We start from the raw sequence: 19,167 nt of genomic DNA on the forward strand, positions 1-19,167 counted from the left end.
TCGGCAGCCATGGGTCATGCCAAAGCATGACCTGTTCTCCATTCTTAATTAAAAAGCGAGTGCAAGAGTGCAAACAAGATGAAGGCTAAAAATAATCCGAAGAGTATAGGAACAGTTTTGAGGGATGTAAACTGACCAAAATGAATCATCTGCAAGCCAACGAGCATTCACATAGGTGCACCAAATGGAAGGGGCATGAGAAGCAAGAGACCAAGCATGGCGAAGCAAGGCAGCCCGATTCCAATCCTCAAGTTGTCTCAGGCCAAGTCCACCCTCGACTGAGGTTTACAAATCATATGCCAAGACACCCGATAAGAGCCCGACCCATTAAACCCTTTCCAAAGGAATTTGCTGAAGATAGATTCAAGCCGATTAATGGTCATCTTGGGAAATGCGAGAGGACCAAGCCAATAGCCAACAATGCCGAATAAGACAGACCGGATGAGGGTGAGACGACCACCATAAGATAATCTCTTATGCTGCCAGCCTTCCAAGCGCTGCTCAATTCTACTAATGAGAGGGGAGAAGTCATCACTGCGCAACCTCCTAGATGACAAGGGGATGCCCAAATAACGAACGGGGAATGTACCATGCGAGAATCTCAAGACTTGATCCATCACCTCAATCATATCCTGAGGAACCACTAGGTTGTGTATCATATAAATCATAGTTGCATTACGGAAGCCAAGTAAACTTTATTCAATTACAGTATTATAGGACTAATTGGTATGTTCGTAAGACGTTGAGAATTTGAGACAGCGAAGAGTTTAACATTTTATACTAATGCACCAATGAACACAGTTAGTATAGAGAAAAGTATAACTTAGTCATGACCAAGGTTCGACATGTCGGCTCGTGTCGCCGTGTCGGACCTTGGCGACACGGTGACTCGGGCGACATGTCGCCAAAAGTCGGGCGACTTTTGTTGGGGTTCGATGAAAAATCGAATCCATGTTTCGAAGGGTATTTCATGTCATTTTGACCTGAAATTTGACGTGTAGCCTAATTTGAGGCCAATAAACACCTTGGGAACATTATTTTTGGTCTGAAACATCACTTAATTTAAAGTTTTTGATTGGCACATGTCTGGCTATATGCGGGTAAAACTGGAAGTTTGGAAAATTCATATAAACTAATTTAAACAATGCAAAGAGAACACAATGCACAACTAGTGAATAGATGTGATTACCCAAAAAAAAAAAAAACTAGTGAATAGATGTACTAAAGTTTACAATTCATTATACAATTATATTGAGTATGGTTCATGCTTCACATTTTGTTGTCGACATTTCGACAATATTTCGCCGATTTTTTGCATAATTCGTGTCGCTAGGGGGAGTTGTGTCGCCCCCCAGCAACTCGGCGATATATCGCCGAAATAGTTTACCATGGTCATGACATTATGATGGCAGACATTTGGGCTGATTTAGTCGCTAGATTATATAAAGAAATTTCATTGGAATAAATTTTTTGTGCTCTCCCACTGGCCAATAGATGTGCATTTTGTTGAAATTCCTCTAGGCTAGAATAAGAAAAAGGAAATGGCTTCTCAGAATCTACTTTTTTTCATATAAATTTCTTCTTTTAATTTAATTTTTTTATTATTATAACTTATAATTCGTGATCAGATGGTTCAATTCAGTCCGGTCCGATCCGATCCTCGGACCATGTGAGCTGGAAAATCATCATAAGCCCAAATGCGAATTGAGGATTTCTCTTTAGATCTTCTGCCATTCTCCCACCTGAGAACTCAACGTTTACCTAAGAGGAAACAACCTTAATCCAGCGAGAGAAAATTGAAACGTCTCAGTTGGATATCTAGGTCTTTATTGTTCGTGAAATATATATTCGCTGCCTTCAGTCCTGATTGCGCTGGTCGTTCTTCCACATATCGTGTAAAAAATCGTCGTGGTTGAAAAGGTCTTGATCTGAACTCATTTCTCTCTCTCTTTGTTTTCCTTCGAATTATGCGTTTTTTGAATTCTCATATTTGGTTTCTATATGATTAAATTTATCTGAATCCCACATTCTACCCAGTTTTTGTTCGTTCTCGGACTGTGCGTATTAGGAATATTGTTTAAAAGGGTTGAATTCTCTGTTGGTTGTTTTATTTGATTTGATTTTATTTGCTTGCTTAAATAATGGAGATTGACCTAATCATGCTTTCTTTGTTCGATTTTACTCTTTAAGTTTCTCTTTTGGTCCATGTAACTATTTTACTGTGCATTTACTTTTCTGAATTGGGGGATGATGAAACATTTGTTTCGTAGTTCCAGGGAAGGACTGATGGTATGGGTTTTAAGCTTTAAAATGCTTTTGGGGATTTAAGTTAGAAGCTGTTTGGTTTTTATTTATTTTTAATTTTTTTTATTAAATTGGGTTACGACATTTATATTAGTCTCTACTTCATATTTTTGGTTATCCTTGAGAAATTATGTGATATACTTAAAAATTGTTGAGAAAATTTAGTGAAAATAATTCATCCTTATTCCAGTTCAGCGAGAGGGTTTTCGTTTTCCTTGAAAAAAAAAAGGGTGAACTCTACATCTCTAGTTTTGAAGGTTTACTGTGCTGCTAATCTGATTAGAATTTTAAGTTCTGCACACTTTTTCTTCATTTCTTTCCTTCCAATTATGTTTGAATGGGATTCAAATTTCCAAACCTATACTCAAAAAGGATTTAGGTAGAGTCTTACATAATGATGTCATTTGCGTTTCAGCTCATTTCAGGGAATTGTTGACTTCCATTGGACTTAACAATATATTGTTTGTTATTTTGATGCATGCGGATAAATTTTAATAGCGTTCAAAAATAGTGTTTTGATTATGGCATATGGAACATTATGACCTTACTGTTCACTGCATTGAAGATGAGGGAGGTCCTTACCCTAATGAAGATTGAATAGATTTGGAGATATCAGATCTTTGTTTTCATTTATTCCTTGCACAGTTAGCATCTTTCAATTTGTGATCCAAATATCTTTTATTTACATTTTCGTTGTGTTAATCTGCTGGTATACTGCAGCTTTTGTGGTGGAAGAAAGAAGCATATAGGGTTTCAAAACGACTGTGGTACGCTGAAGCTGGTTTACAATGGTGGATAAGTCTTGCATCAAGCGTCTTCAGAAGGAATACAGAGCGCTCTGTAAAGTATGTCTCCAGGGATTATTATGTCTAGTTACTTTCATTTCTTCTCTCCTCCTTTTTGGTTGTTTTATGCAGAATTTGCAATACTATCATTTAGAAAAGTTAAACATCGAAGTATAACTTTGCAGTCCCTGTTATTGCCTCGATGTTGTGTGGAGAACCCATTTGCTCTTAGTTTTTGGTAGTAAGATGGCTTTCATGGTTTGGTTTGATTCATGCGGTTTACTCAAGGGGCAAATGATATCCTGTCTCTCTATGTAGGGAAGGAAGAAGAATCATAAGGATGAGTCACTCCAAGGTTGATTTTAGTTGAATGACTCAAATGACATGTCTATTTTTCTTATAGTTTATGCAGACCCACCAGGTAATGGTGTAGGTGAAGGCTTGTGGAATATGTTCTAGGTCCAACAGGTGATGGTTAGGTTAAAGGCCTTGGATGAGGGCCAAAGCAGAACTTCGGGTAGACTAAAAGGTGGAGATGTGTAAAGACCTAACTCTAAGAGGGTTATAAATCCAATGGAAGACGGAAACATGGGTAATCCTGAAGACTTGAAGATCAAGATCGCTAGATTGTTTAAAGACCTTGACGACACCTCTTGCAACTAGGAATTGTGCTTTTGGGTTGTTTTCAGTTATTAGTAATTGTTTTCCCTTTTGATGTTCTGCGTTTGGAGCATGCATAGCTTGGGCCTTATACCAAGTGTACCCTAGATGGAGCCTTTTGGAGGCCTAGGATCCATGTTATTGACACCATGTACCTGAGTTTTCCAAATAGCGATTTTGTGCACTACAATCCTTCAGTTTTATTTTGTTTTAAAATTTCAACTTTCTTTTGTTTAATTCATCTTTTTTACTTTAGAATCCTTGTAGCCAACCCTATTTGGTTGGGATAAGGCTGAGATGTTGCTGTCGTTGATACTAGTCAAATCCTTGATGTAGAAATAGAAGAAGGTAGGCCTTCTTCTTCATCAAAAGCAATGAAAATGTCATGGACACAGCACATAATCTCCTGAGTTGCAGATGTCAGCATCACTTTGATTGCAGTAATTACTATTTTTAGCATTATGACATGGCATGTTTCGAAAGCCTGCACAAATAGCACTTTCTACAGCTTCCTGAATTAACAGGGGAAATACCATCTTTGTTTTCACAGCTTCTTGAATTAGTTGGGAAGTGCCATTGTTATTAACTAACAAAGTTGTCCTATTGTGGCTGAGTTTCTTGGGAAAAAAATTTGATTATGAATTTTGCACCTTTTTTCTTATCTGATAATCTTAATTTCTTTCAGTTTGATTTCCCTAATCTCTGCTTGTATCAATTGTTCAAATTGGGAGCTCACTCGTTTTACTTGAACTTGTAGGAACCAGTCTCCCAATGTACTGCTCACCCTTTACCAAATAATATCCTTGAATGGCGTAAGTACTTTTGTCCTTTTACAGCGTCTTGGCTGAATTTCTGGCAATAAGTGTAATTCTAAGCACCAGTTAATGCTTCTAGGTGTAGCCTCTTTATAGAGCATAATTCCAAGGAAATAACTTTACATATTAGTCAGTTTTGTTGGCTTTGTTAGTTGGCTTTGTTACCTGGGTATAATGAAGTTTGTCTGAATAGAATGAGGATCCAATGACTAGTAAATAACTCTACCAACGTTTAATGTCAGTCCAATCTTCTAGAACTATGGGAGCTTCATTTCTGGATTTCGGAGGCAGAGGGGATGGTATAGAGACTGTTGCAGATCATTTACCGTACCCTTACGGTTGATCTGAGAACTGGATCCATATTGAAAGTATTCTGAATGTCACTGTTTGGTTTTGTTAGAAGTCAAATCAAGACTATGAGAAACAAGAGCTAAAAGAATGTGACTACTCGGAGCATTGTAGCTTTGACAAAGTGAATTAGGATACTTGAAGAGACTACAAATACCAACAACAAAACTCTGCCTTATCCCAACTTAATAAGGTTGGCTATATGGATCCAAACAGGTAAAAGAAGGGAAAACGATGTTCAAACCAGGAAAAAAAATAAAATAATTGGTAAGTGAAAGAGGATATGGGATGAAGACAGGAAAGAAATGGGGAGAGAGTAGAGGAATAAAAGGAAAATAAAATTAAAACAGAAAAAATGAAAGACAAATGAGAGATGGGAAATATATAGAAAAACAATAGATGGACAGTGGAGGAAAGAGACACAGAACATGTGCTTCTTGAAGAGTCACTAATAATGATAAATGATGATTTTTATGTGATCCCAAGATCAAAAACCCTAATTCTGGGTGGCTATGGCTGTGTGGGCTATTCTCCTTACAGAAAATGTTTTTGACCCATAATTATTTTTTCTTGATTCTGTTCTCTGAGAGTAATTACAGGGGTAGAGTGGCGTTTAGTAACTTCTGAGAGCAGTATATTTTGGAACTGAAAAAAATAGAAAACAGAATGGCATTTGGCAGGCACTTATACAGATTCACTTTCAAAAGATCAGGTTGTACAATTTTGTTGAAGATAGGAATGTAATGCTAGATTGATAAGAGACAAACTAGGGGCCAAATTTTCCAGGATCTTTAATAAGAAGTAGGTTCGAATGGTGGGTCAAAATCATGGTTGTCAAAGTGACAAGAACACCAAAGCGGCTAGGGTGCCGCCTAGGTGATTAGGAGACAAAGCAGCGCCTAGGCGGCAATATGGTGACCAAAGCTATTGGGGCAATTTTTTTTAATACTACTACTTTTAAATTGATAAATTTCTATCATAATAAATAAACATTCAAAAATCATAATTATGAAAGATTAATGAAAGATAATCCCAAAAAAAGAGAAAAGAATAAACATACTTCTCTTCAAGCATCATAACATATGACTATGAAGTATGAACTATATCAAATTATTAATATGAAAATGAAGGTAGTAATTATACGTAACTCTGTGATTGTGTGATGCCAAATAAGTGATTAATGCATCGCATTATTCCGAATAATTCTCCATCTAATGATTCCCAAATTGGAAAAAAATATCATTTATGTTTGAGTATGGTTTTGTGAAATATTTGACCGAATTTTTTAAGTAATTCTCGTATCTGAATTGGAATTTGATGTCCTTTTTTTTTTTTAACCACTTTTTGGACCGAACATGATAAATTAATAGATCAAACTATTTTGATTTTCAAATAATTCTCCATTTAATGATGCGTTGATTTCCGAATCCGGAATGAGTATCTAATAAATTTCATATGTAGCTTTGTTGAATGAAATTTGATGTTTAAAAAATTCAAAATATAAAAAAAGTGACCGCTTTAGCACTTATGCGGCAATATAGCGCACAAGACAGCAAAGCGGTAGTGCCTAGGCGATAACAGGGCTATGTCAAGTTGATGTGGGTTAGAATATACATTGGAAATTTCATCTAAATCATGTTGTTTATCTGGAGTTTTAGAGGTTTCCTAGTAGAAATAGGACTGGTTGAATTCAATCAACTGGGTGGATGCATATAAAATTTAGATCAAATCTCCCTTAGGGTTAGGAAATGATTCGGTCAAAATATCACCAGGTGGTGTTATTTGCTTATAGTGATGGGACAGATTCTGGGCTGAGCTGTCCAGAAATTAAAGGAATGAAAGTTTCTGCCATGGCTTGATGGCATTTCATTTTTTTTCCTTATTTCTTTCAGTCGATAAATCAAAAAGGACCTTGATACCATATCAGTTTCTCTAGGAGCCAAGATGAGTGGACTGAGTTGAAGGCTTTGATGAAGTATATATGGATGATTTATGTTAAATTTATCCAGGAGGTTTTTACTCCTTTTGTCTTGTCTCTCTGCCATAATTCATTTTGCAGTTCTTTCTTTTCCCTTTCTGTTTTTGTCGAAGGGGGTAGGCAGCTTTGTGCATGTGGTACGATTGATATTTACTATGTTTCCCCTTTACTTTTGTCCCAGATTATGTGTTGGAGGGAAGTGAAGGAACACCGTTTGCAGGTATTGACTGTTTCAGACAACCTCTTGTGGTGTTGCACAATGAGTGTGCCTTTATCTTCCATTAGGACTTCTTATAGCCTCTGTCCCATTTCTAATGCTGTTGATGCCCATGTTTTCCACATATTATTCTAAGGTGGTTATTACCATGGAAAGATCAAGTTCCCTCCGGAGTATCCATTCAAGCCACCTGGCATCAGGTACTATGGACTATGCTTCTTCTTTTTTATTTTTTGTTTTATATGCTTATAGAGACTAGTTTGGATACTTTCAGTTAGAATTACTAGTTCAGTACAAGTTAACTTGATTTTTTTCTCCTTGTCCTTCGCTAGTATGATCACTCCAAATGGACGGTTTCTGACACAGAAGAAAATCTGTTTATCCATGAGTGATTGTAAGTATTGAGGAAGTATTGTCCTTGAGGTGTTATAGTCAAGTGATCCTTTTAGATAACTGACTTAAATTGATCTTACTCTCCAGTTCATCCAGAAACTTGGAATCCTATGTGGTCTGTATCAAGGTAACTGAAGATATCACTGTATTTCAAACTCTTGGTATTCTTTCATTTTTTCTCTGATGAATCTGAGCTATCGTATTGAGTGATATATAATTTGCAGTGTTTGCTTTGCTTATGAATTAAGTTGTAGGAGGGAACAAGCTCTTGTGAATTGATATTCTCTTATTCTGTAATTGCCTACCCTAACTTATTCATGTCATTGTCTACATACAGCATACTTACAGGGCTATTGTCATTCATGGTAAGTTCATTGCCATACCTTATACTTTATTTGCAGTTTCCTTTCTCCTTTTATTGGTTGGAATATTTACTACTTTGTTTTCTACATCTACCTGTTCTTGTGTTTCTTTTGGATGTTCATGAAGTACTTTTTCTTAATCTTGCAAGTGAACAAATTCTGTATTTTCTGTGAATTGTGAAATAGTACACAGTGGTCCAGGGCAGTAGCTGAATGTCTCTGGTTTAAGTGTCAAGCAGCATACTACTTAATCTTGCTCATAAACACATTTTCTATGCAGTAAATTCAATTTTTTCCTATTACTTATACTATTTATTTTAGTTTATATAACCGCTGCTAAATGCCACAAATTCATTCCTGCTTGCCAAAGAATTTGGTTGGCCACCAAGTGCTTAAATGTGCTTATGTATTGTTGGTACTATAAAATTCTCTCAAGGCTGTGTTCTTTTGTATATGTCTCCTGTTCTCCCCCATTTTCTCCATCTCAAGCTTTTTGATCTCAATGGCTCATCCGGCCCCTTCTTCACTGCAGTGTATGCCCATAACCATTCCTCAGAGAGAATGTCTGCGACCTTTCTCCTCTAGTTGGGCCCTAGTCCTCGGACATTGGGTGGAAGTTCCAGTGACGTTCAATTTGGCATTGTGAAGCAGGCTGGGGCTTTTGTTTACTTACTGACATATATGCTTCTAAAATGAAAAATCTGAGATGATCTGTCCCCAAGCTACCTGGGACAATCAAAGGAGTGGTACTGATTGATTGTTTGCAAGTTAGACAGAGCTTTTGTTAGTAGATTTCGGCTGTCCTGCTTAACCTCCTTCCATGCATTTTTGACCTCCCAGGTATTTCTGATTGCATCCCATCTCCATCACCGTCCTCACCCAGCATTACAATTATGTTTCTCTCAAAGCATTTAGATTCTTTGGTGTGTGTTCTTCCCACCTGAACTTCCTTTCTGTTATCAAAGCCATCTGGGGATCACCTTTCCTTGCTCTCTTGTCTTCTCTCTCTCTCTGCCAGTAAGCTTCATAATGTCAAAGATGCTCTCAGATTGTGGAGCTAATAGGTTGGCAATCATCCAGTCTAACTTCTAGTCTGACATTCTGATCCAGATCCATCATCTATATGGGCTTAATTTCCTTGAAATAAGCCTAGGGTTGGGCCCTTCCTTTTACTTGGTAGTAGCCCTTCTCTGTGGGCCTAAAACATGAGTATCAATGTTCTTTGTAGTTGGTTTATTTTTATATTTTTAATTAAACCACAGTTCAACCGGTTCAATTGTCTTATTTTTCCAATTTAAGTTAAAGCATTTTGGACTTCTTCCTTCTGTGGTTAGCTTGTAATAGGATCGGCGTCACTCATTTTCTTGTTTTGCATTAGGTTAGGTTAAAAAAGTCACTCAAGAGGTTAGTCAAGTAGTTGTTCTTTTGTTACTAGGATTGGTCCATTCCAAGTGCAAATAGGATTTTGTTTTTTAGGCTGCTAAGCCCTATTTGAACCCCCTTCAGGAAGAATGAAAGCTGACCAAGTTATTTGAATATTTGCTTTTTGCAATTGCTGGCTGCTGCCTTCTTCTTTGTCAGAGAGTGCTGCTTGGTGATTTAAATCCAAATGTTGGGATTCCTGGTGGTTTGAAGTCCAGAGGAAGCTGGATGCTAGGTGTTTGGAACCCTAGTTCCTAGTTTGGAATCAGTCCTTGTAGGGGATCTGCCCTACTATCCTGCTGCCTTGGGAAGACAGCTACTTGGTAAGGAGATCAACTCATCGATACCAAACCCGCCCTTCACCCCCCCCCCCCAATTTGAGAATCCCTAACCCTAAATCAGAGATTTCTGATTTCCAGTCCTTCTAACTATGAGTACCCATCCAACTCTGGTAACTCCTTTAATCTCAACTCCTTGTCTTCTCAACTGCCCTGACTTTTAGGAATTCTGATCTGGCCATTAAGAGTCTTCAATATTTGGAGGTTATTATCCCCACAACAACTTGAACCTCCCCAACCCCCCCCCCCCAACCAAAAAAAAAAAAAGAAAAAGAAAGAAACACACCCGCGCACACAAAGAAAGAAATCCATCCAAGTTACAGGCAGTTCTGTCCAGTAAAACCCTAGCTAAAGCTCTAATTCCATTAAAAAATAGTCCTACTTGACTGGTTCCAATTTGTGTTCTTGGTTATTGGCCCTGTTCCATTTAGGTTACATTTCTCTTATGACCTCCCTGCTGATGATGAAAGAATGATGCCTTGTAACTCCGTATCCTCCTTGCTCAAGAGGAAAATTTCTCAAGACAGGACTCCAAGATCAAATGGCTATAGCTTGCAGACTATAATTCTGCTACCTTCACATTTATCTTTAGAACCGTTCTTAAGTCGACTCTGTTGCCATCATAGAAAAAAATTTGAGGGAAACTCAAGTTTCGACCGGGTGAAAATGGGAAACCTAGGTGGGAAACTGGGAAATTTCGAGATAATTTAGGATTTTTTCGTGCAAGTTTTGACAGGTTTTAGAGAGTATTTTAGGGTGGGACTCTGCATTTAAGCTAATTAAAGTATAAAGAATACATTGGTTGTATTTAGCTAAAAAAATCAATGTAGATATGTCATTCAATGTACATAACATCAATATAGAGTTGTCCGAGAAGTACACTATAAACTTAATTACTTAAGTACATAACATTCAATATATAATTTCTAACTTCAAAACATCAAATACAAAGTAATTGACTATAAAAGAAAAGTACAACTTAGTTCCAAGAGGAGTGCCAAGAGTGGATCCATCCTGTGAGCTAAGTAGTACTATGCCTGTAACATCCTCTCCTCCAAGGCTCCAACCAACGAGCATAGACATCCTATGACATTTTATGCCTATGGTTGTCAAGGTAATCGACAACTGTAACTTTATAAGTCTAGTCATCAACATGCCTAAGATAACCAGTCTGAGGGAATACACAATTTGGATAGCGAAGTCCTGATGGAGGGGGTATTTGTCATGGTATTTGGGGAAACATGAAAGAAACAAAAAAAATTGAAAATTTGTGAAAGCTACAAAACTTGCAAGAAAAGGTCTTAGGTTTCCACGAAATTTGGATTTTTTTTTCTCATGAACCACCTGGTCCAGCTGGGTTAAACCAAGTTTCGACTGTTTCTATCTAAACTTGGGATTTTTTTCCGGTCCCCTAGTTTTTGTTTCGAGGTTCCCAAAATGGGAAATTTCAGTGGAAATTTCACAAGTTTTGACGGAATTTTGTTCTATGGTTGCCATCCTTTTTGGCAGTGATGGCTCCCCCCCCCCCCTCTCACAATTGTGGTGCAGATATCGAGTTAGAAGCCATTATTTTCTTTTCTGGTCTGTTTAATCCTTCCTCCATCCTATCTCCTGTCCACCTATAGACGACCTCAACAGATTCATCCTATTCCTATCCCATTTCATTGTTTCCCTTCAACCTATTCCATATACTGATGAGATTTTGGCAGTGGTGGCCAGCCTCAATGGTCAGTTTGGGATTCTTTTCTTCCCATTGGGACATCATTAATGTTGATCTCATCAAAGCCCTCAATGGTTTCTTCTTCAACCTCAGCCAGATCAGAAAGGTCTCATTGAAAGATTGTGGGTCCTCTTGACTCCAAGCGCCCATTGCTTTGTGTAAGCATTTTATAAAAGTCAGCCTTGAAGAAAATTGAATTCACAAAGCTTTTTACAGCCTCTGTTGGGTCTTTAACCAAAATGTGATACTCAACATGTCTTTCCCTTGTTTTTGTCCATTGCATCGTCTCTTTGATCTCTTCCTCTTGTTTCTTTCTCTTGGTCAATGGCTCCTTCCCCCTATGGGTATTTGGCAAGATTGGCCACTCTACCTGTTCATTTTTCCCTATGCCCTTAAGGTCCTGCCCACGCTCTTCAGTCCAACGCAGACCATCACTCATTTCCTGTATCCCTAAATGCTTGGTCCTCAGCTCACCCATCTTGCCTTTGAATACGACCTCATGTTTTTATTAAATTTTGATCCCATCACCATTCCAACGATCATGTCCTTTCACCTTTTTGAGAAGTTATATGCTATCCATATCAAACTCCTCAAAGCGGATAATACCTCTTTCCCCGTTCTAATTTGGTACTTCTCGGCTGCTGTTTGACTAAAGACTTGGCGCTTCCTTGATTTCCACCAGGTTAAGTAGTCACTGTTGCACTCCTATGTTTTACCTCATTCTCAAAAGGCTTCAACTATGGAAGAATTGACTCCTGTCTTTTGTAGGCATCTGGAGTTGTTCCAATCAGTTTTGCCCTCCAATATGCATTGGAATAGTGTCCTGAGGCTGCCTCAAGAAATTATCAAGGCTGCGGAGTCTAATATGTGCATGTTCTTTTTAAAGGAGCTCAAATATCCGAGTTCAGCCATCCGATCTGCTGGGCCTTTACCGAGTTAAGGAGGGGTTGGTTTGAAGAAGGATCAAGGATGCTAACTCAATGAGCGTCATCCAGTTAATTTGGAACCTTGTGACCAAGAAAGATGGAATTTGCATTAAGTGGATATATTCAGGTTCCCCTCAGTAATGGTTTCCTTTGGACAGTTGCTAATAATTGCTATTTATTTCAATGCCTTCTGGGTTTGGTGCAAGGTCCTTCTCCTTAAGGCCCATCCCATTGTGAGCTATTTCCCCACCAAGATGGTTGATGGACTCTCAACCTTCCTATGGCTTGACAATCAGCATGCCATGTCTGTACTCTATTCAGTTGTTGGTGTTAGGACTACATACTAGTCAGGTATTGCCAAACACTCTCTAGTAGCCTTTGTTATCTCCCATGGTTCCTGGATGGCCCCTTTTCCTCCCACTCTAACTTGGTAGGTGTCAGTTAGCTTGTTGTGATTGGTTTTATGTAATTTACCGTTAGTTTCTTCACCAGTTCATAAGCTGTTCCTACAACCTTGATTTCTTTAAGTTCTGCATCTTTTCCATCTCAGCATCATAAATCCTGTTATTATGATATTTTCTGGGTATAAATTGTTCACCAGAGCATGTCAATTCAGTCCCTATATTTTCAAGCCAACCTGAATTCCCTAGAGAGAGTTTCTTCAACCACAAGTTCTCCCCTTACTGCTGATCTCTGTACCTACTGCAGCTGAAAAGTTGAAGAGAATCTTTTTTTTTCTTCTTTTTCTTTTGAGTTTTTTCATGGCGCCCACTTAAGTTGGGCCTAAATTCTTGACTCCCCACTTAAATGGGAAAATTTTGAACTGTGCCCACAATTCACTTTTTACAAAATTTTAAGTTACCCACTGTTAACTTTCCAAGCTTTGACTGTTATCTTTTCATTTAAATGGTCTACTCACCAAAATACCCCTTGGATGGTCAAATTACTAAAATTCCCTCTCACTCACTTAAGTGGCTTCACCCATCTCCTTCTTATACCTCGCTGGAAACCCTACCACCGCCGGCAACCACCACCTCCCCTCCCCTGCCGTTGCCGTTCCGGGACTTCCTATCAACAGAAAGAAGCTTTGGAACTTGCTGATTGAACTCGTGCTCTGAAATTTATCACGAAAGCTCGCCTGCAGGTCCCAACTCTTCTTCTTGATGATCTCTTGTCAAAGCTCGATGGTAAATCTGGTGATCCTTCGGCTCCGGATTCATTGCCACCAAAGGATGTTTCCCGAGAAGGAGAAACATCTTCTAACAGGCCAAATTCTTCCATTAGGCATAGAGGCTCTACGAACGAGTCTTTGTCAACTTCTGCATCTTACATAGGGGAGCAGCTCACATTCATTAGAAAGATAAGGAAGCAAAAGGAATACTATGATATTTTTGGTGTTGAAAAAGGATGCTCTGTTGAAAACGTCTGAAAGGCATATCGGAAACTGTCTGTGGAAGTTCATCCTGATAAAAACAAAGCTGTTGGTGCTGAGGAAGCATTTAAGGCGGTTTCAAAAGCTTTTCAGTGCCATAGTGATGAAGAGAGCAGGAAAAGGTATGATCTTGTCAGTTCCGATGAACCTGTGTATGACAGACCCCCAGCTAGGTGAACCCCACAAGGTTTTAACGGTTTTAATGAAGCCAACATTGATGCGGAGGAGATTTTCAGGAATTTCTTCTTTTGTGGGATGCCTTAGTTTGATGGGTTTACTTTCGGTACCAGCAATGGCCAAGTGTACACATGGCTGATAGCAGCTTTAGAAAATCAATATTAGGGCGCTTCTTCGGTTACTGTCCATTCTTCTCCTGCTTCTGCTGACATAGAATTCTAATAGGGGCAGGAACGGCAACGGCAGGGGAGGGGTGGTGGTTGACGACGGTGGTAGGGTTTCCAAGGAGGTGGAGGAAGAAGATGGGAGAAGTTCTCCCTTCACCCACTTAAGGGTTTGGTTACTAGTGAGTGAGAGGGCATTTTAATAATTTGACCGTCTGAGGGGTATTTTGGTCAGTTGACCGCTTAAATTTGAAAAGATAACAGTCAAAGCTTGGAAAGTTTACAATGTGTAACTTGGAATTTTGAAAAAAGTGAATCGTGGGCAGTTTGAAAATTTTCCCACTTAAGTGAGCTGTCATGAATTTAGGCCCAACTTAAGTGAGTGCCGTGAAAAAGAACTCTTTTCTTTCTCTTTTTTCTCCCTAAAAAAACACTAACCCCCTTATCCCTAGAAGTCAATTGTGATAAAGCTTCAAATCTGTTCCCTTGCAAAAGAAATACACAATATCTGTGTCCTAACTCTTAACCCATTTGCACTTTCCAAAATTACACTTTAATTTTGGTTAATTACCAGATTGGAACCACCATTACATATTGACTTGCTTAGACATGTGGTGGGCCCATATTGTTTTCAAATTGACTTTTTGAATCTGAGATTTATTTCATTTCCTTTGTCCACCATACCCTGTGTTCTCTCAGTTCTTGGTTAACTTGCTAGTTAATTAACTTTAGTTTCCATTTAGCAATTGATATGGGTTCATAACGCCTTTGTTCAAACAAGTAAAATCTTCAGCCTAATGAATATATTTTAACTCGAAATCTTAATCTAACTTTAACTTTTTAAAAAGGAATTCCTGTTGGGACTGATAACGTGCTAATAAATTGGCTGTTAATTTTCTCCATTGAGCTTAGGATTACAAAATTTAATGTACTTCAGAAGGTAATTCGATTACTTTTCACTTTAGTTACAAAATCATGCCAAGCATAAATATGTCGACTGATGCAAGTGTGAAAGGAAAGTAGCAGAATAACCTAAATGATGGCTCAAAAGAGTCTATGAAAGTCCAGCCTTCTGTAACATCCATCTTATTGAGTATATATTTTCCAAACGTGTAGCATCATAACTAGTCTCCCAATTTAGAAATAACTGAATAAATTTTGTATTTCACTGGCCATTTGGTTAACTTTATAATATGATTCTGTGATGTCTGTTGATAATTAACTCCTATATTTTCACTGTTGTTTTGTGAAAGAATAACTTCTGGGGATAAATTATAACCACATCGTCTCAAGACCATCTTATCACGTTGCCCCTATATGTATGATGTTAGAACGAGTAAAATTCATCAATTACTTGCATTAGAATATAATTAGTTCAGTCCTTGATTGTATAAATTCCTATCCTAAATACTTTTTTCACTTCAAATGATTGTTGAACAAGTAAAATTCATTAATTCCTTGCATTAGAGTAAGCATAAATTTAATTTTTGATTGCATAAATACCTATTCTTGATACTCCTTTTCATTTTGCAGATGGACGACAGTCCTACCACTGGCAGTGTTTCAACTACTGTTGCTGAGAAGCAACGATTGGCCAAGGCGTCACTTGCCTTCAATTGTCAGAGGTAGGCCTCTTCGGTCCATCAACATGTCTTAGTAATCATAATGGTGTGTAGTAATGGGGGAAAAATCATTAAACCTGTAAGACTTCTATGCATTAATGCATAACTTATAACCCATCTTCAAATTATTTCCTGGGTTTATAGTCCAGTCCAAGTCAGAAATATGGTGGTTCCTTGGCCCTAATCATACAAATAACCTTTATATTGGTCAATCCTTGCTTATTTCATAGGTTGTCACTTGAAAATTTTGCAAGATTTGAAAATTCAACAGTATCTTGAAATTTAAGCATGTTTGGTGTTATTTTAGTGTCGACCAATAAATACAGTGTTTTTAAGGAAGTTATGGTTTTCCTGGTCTGCTCTTTACATGGTCCACAGATGAGAGGCTGTGTGAGATTAGATGGTGGCACATTAGTATCTGATACCCCCAAATGTTAAACACCCCCCCCCCCCCACCCCCACCCCTCTTTTCTCTTCCCTTGTTAGTATTCTGACATTTTTTTTCTTTCTTTTTGCAGTCCAATATTTAGAAAATTGTTCCCGGAATACGTAGAGAAGTACAATCAGCAACTGCTTTCAGAGGAGTCAGTTTCAGAGCAATCATCACTAATTTCACCTCCTAGGGAAGATCAAGAAAGCTTAGGAGCAACATCTGGAAACACCACAAGAAGGATAAAGCTGGAAGAGCAAAATAAGGAAATCCACAATAATGCAAAAAACAGGAAGAGAGGATCGCAAAAATTTCCCTTTTGGCTATTGATTTTGCTGGTTTCCGTCTTCGCTATTGTAATGACCCTACCTCTTCTCCAACCTTGAAGAGCAACATGGAAAATCAAAACTGTCTCAGGTCAGTCCGCACAAGGCTTCTAGAAATGCTACCATTTACATCTAGACTTTATTGGATCTGGCTCTTTACTCTTGTAACTAAAAGAAAACTTTTAGAGGATATTAGAAGGTGATGGAAGAACACTCTTGCTGGATCTGCTTGTTTGCAGTTCTGGGGATTTGTTTCTGCTGTGTCATCTTAATTGACTTGTAACAGATCTTGGGTTTTGGCTCTTAAAAGACTCATTCTGGAATGACCAACTCCTCCCAATGGGAAGGTCAGGGTTCGATGGTCTGTCTATGTAGGTCTTCTTCCCCCCACCACCCGAATTCCATCTCTCACATGATATTCTTTGATCACCCTTTTCAAAGAAACCTAAACCCTAATTCTCACACACCAAGCAGGCCGCCAAGGAGGGAGTGAGAGGATCTTGAATATTAGAACCTATCTCATTTTTTTTTTTTTAATGTGAAAAACGTACCTCATTAGAATCACATTCATTCCGTCCAATTGTAGCTAATAAATAAAGGTAAAAGGTCGGTCGTCTCGCACGACCCCTAGTGGGTAGACATGAGTTTAGATCCTTTACCTGTTAAGTAGAGGTATGCTTTACACCTCTCAATCACACATTAGGAGAGGAAGTTTGATGGTCCTGTATTTAATTCATTTTTATGGGCTTAGAGGTGTGCGTAGTTCAAAGATTATGATGGAAAAATGTAATGGGAGTATATATCGCTACCCAATAACAGATCTACTGGATAGACATGAGGGTAGTACTATTCTTGAACCAGAGTCAATAATTCCATTGAGTAATGGAGTTGGCATGAGGGTTGGTCTGAATTGATCAGTGATCGGTATTTGAATCCTCTTCCCTCCTTGGGCTATTTATGGTGGATTTAGATGAGTTGCCGAAGACTTTTTTGAAAATAATTATTAAAAATTTGATTATATTATTGGGGGTTTAAACAAAATTAATAATTTATGTTACGGTAGTTTGTTTATCTTAATGTAATATTTCTTTTAATTCTATTTCTTTATTTACATTGATTTTCTACATATCTTTTTATGTATGTTGTTTCATTTTTTATTAAAGAATATGAGTATTCTCCAATCTTCAATTATATGAAAATTATAACATGCTTTATAAATAAATAAATAAATCAATCAATTCCTATAGCCTTATTATTTGACATGACAGATAAGACTATTCCAGATCAAATATGATATGCAAAATTATTGAAAATTCATATGATCATCCATTGAAAAAATCAGAAAATTCTTCTATCACAAGCTAAAGTTAGGATTGAATCCTCTGTATTTTTGAAACGGACATAGGGTAAAATATATAGATCTATTCAGATATTATATAGTTTTAGTAAATGCATCTACAAGATGACGACGTGTAAGTTTATTATCAACTGGCAATTTGGCATTTGCAAGATTGCTTGTTCAAATAATTAAATTAAGAGCACAATATATGAATTATAAAATAAGGCCAATTTGTTTTGATAATGTTGATGAATTTATATCTCAGATTTTTAACGATTATTGTATGTTAACTAAAATCACATTTAAATATCCTGTTACTCAATATTCATACCCAAAATACTTTGGCAAAATTTTTTTATAAACGTCTCCAATTAATAGCTACACCATTGTTTATGAAAAACAAATTTCATTTTATTTATTTTATATGCAGCATCACTTATACACATTAGACCAACAAGTTATGATAAATTTTCCCAATTACAACTAGTTTATGGTTAGAAGTCAAATATTTCTCATCTTATAATTTTTGAATGTGCGATCTATGTTCCAATTCTCTACTACAACGCACAAAAACGAGTATCCAAATAATGTTAAAAATATATGTCTAATATGAATCTCTTTATATAATTTAACATTTTGCCAATGATTGGAAATTTATTTAAAATAAGATTTTCTAATTATCATTTTGATAAATTAATTTTTTCAACATTAGCAGGAGAGAATAATCAATTAGAATAATAAATTGATTGGAATGCATCATTATCTCATTTAGATCATCGTATCGGACAATGTGAACCTGAAGTTTAAAATATAATTCATTCATAAAATATTGTAAATCAGTTGTCAGATACTTTTACAGTTTAACTGTACCACGACTTATTAAATCTTATATTTCATCTATAAATGTTTAAATTAGGGTTGATATCCCAATAGAACAAGCTATCGGTGCAAATGAAACTAAACAAGTTTAAAATATGGAAAACCAACCAGTTCCAATGACAAAAATTCTATCAAAATGGTTACAATATTGAGACAACTGCTCATAAAAATCCTAAAAATATAATTCTTTATAAAACTTCAGAAGTGATTCAAGTATCTAAAAATAATAAAAATAAAAAATTTGTATTAGTTATATCACTGTATGAAAAAGATGGAATCGAAAAAATATAGTTGTAGGCAACATTTTTGCATATAATGTTATTATTGAAATAATGAAATAAGACGAAGATCTTAAATTTAATTCTATCGATGAATGTAATTGAAGATATGATTAGCTAAAATTGAAAGACGCAATTCAAGCATAATTGAATTTGCTTGAAAACTAATGTTTTTTAACTTAGTCCAAACATTTAAAGGTGTAAAGCTAGTGGGGATACAAATGAGTGTTTGTGCAAAAAAAATTGACAAAA

General features: G+C 37.0%; 1 protein-coding gene and 1 pseudogene across 1 annotated transcript; both read left to right on the top strand.

The window, feature by feature from the left end:
• The first annotated feature begins 1,695 nt into the window (after positions 1 to 1,695).
• On the top strand, positions 1,696 to 16,517 carry LOC149021430 (ubiquitin-conjugating enzyme E2 34-like). Its single transcript, XM_089149669.1, has 10 exons — positions 1,696 to 1,920; positions 3,025 to 3,149; positions 4,507 to 4,561; positions 7,072 to 7,110; positions 7,244 to 7,307; positions 7,440 to 7,501; positions 7,588 to 7,627; positions 7,838 to 7,865; positions 15,575 to 15,666; positions 16,182 to 16,517. The coding sequence occupies exons 2-10, from the start codon at positions 3,093 to 3,095 to the stop codon at positions 16,477 to 16,479; spliced, it is 735 nt and encodes a 244-aa protein (XP_089005795.1). The 5' UTR covers positions 1,696 to 1,920; positions 3,025 to 3,092; the 3' UTR covers positions 16,480 to 16,517.
• On the top strand, positions 13,203 to 15,568 carry LOC149021431 (chaperone protein dnaJ 49-like; annotated as a pseudogene).
• Positions 16,518 to 19,167: the final 2,650 nt, after the last annotated feature.

Source organism: Hakea prostrata, chromosome 3 (genome assembly GCF_041222555.1).
Source record: "Hakea prostrata isolate BN-2017 chromosome 3, UWA_Hpros_2, whole genome shotgun sequence".
Classification (NCBI taxonomy): domain Eukaryota; kingdom Viridiplantae; phylum Streptophyta; class Magnoliopsida; order Proteales; family Proteaceae; genus Hakea; species Hakea prostrata.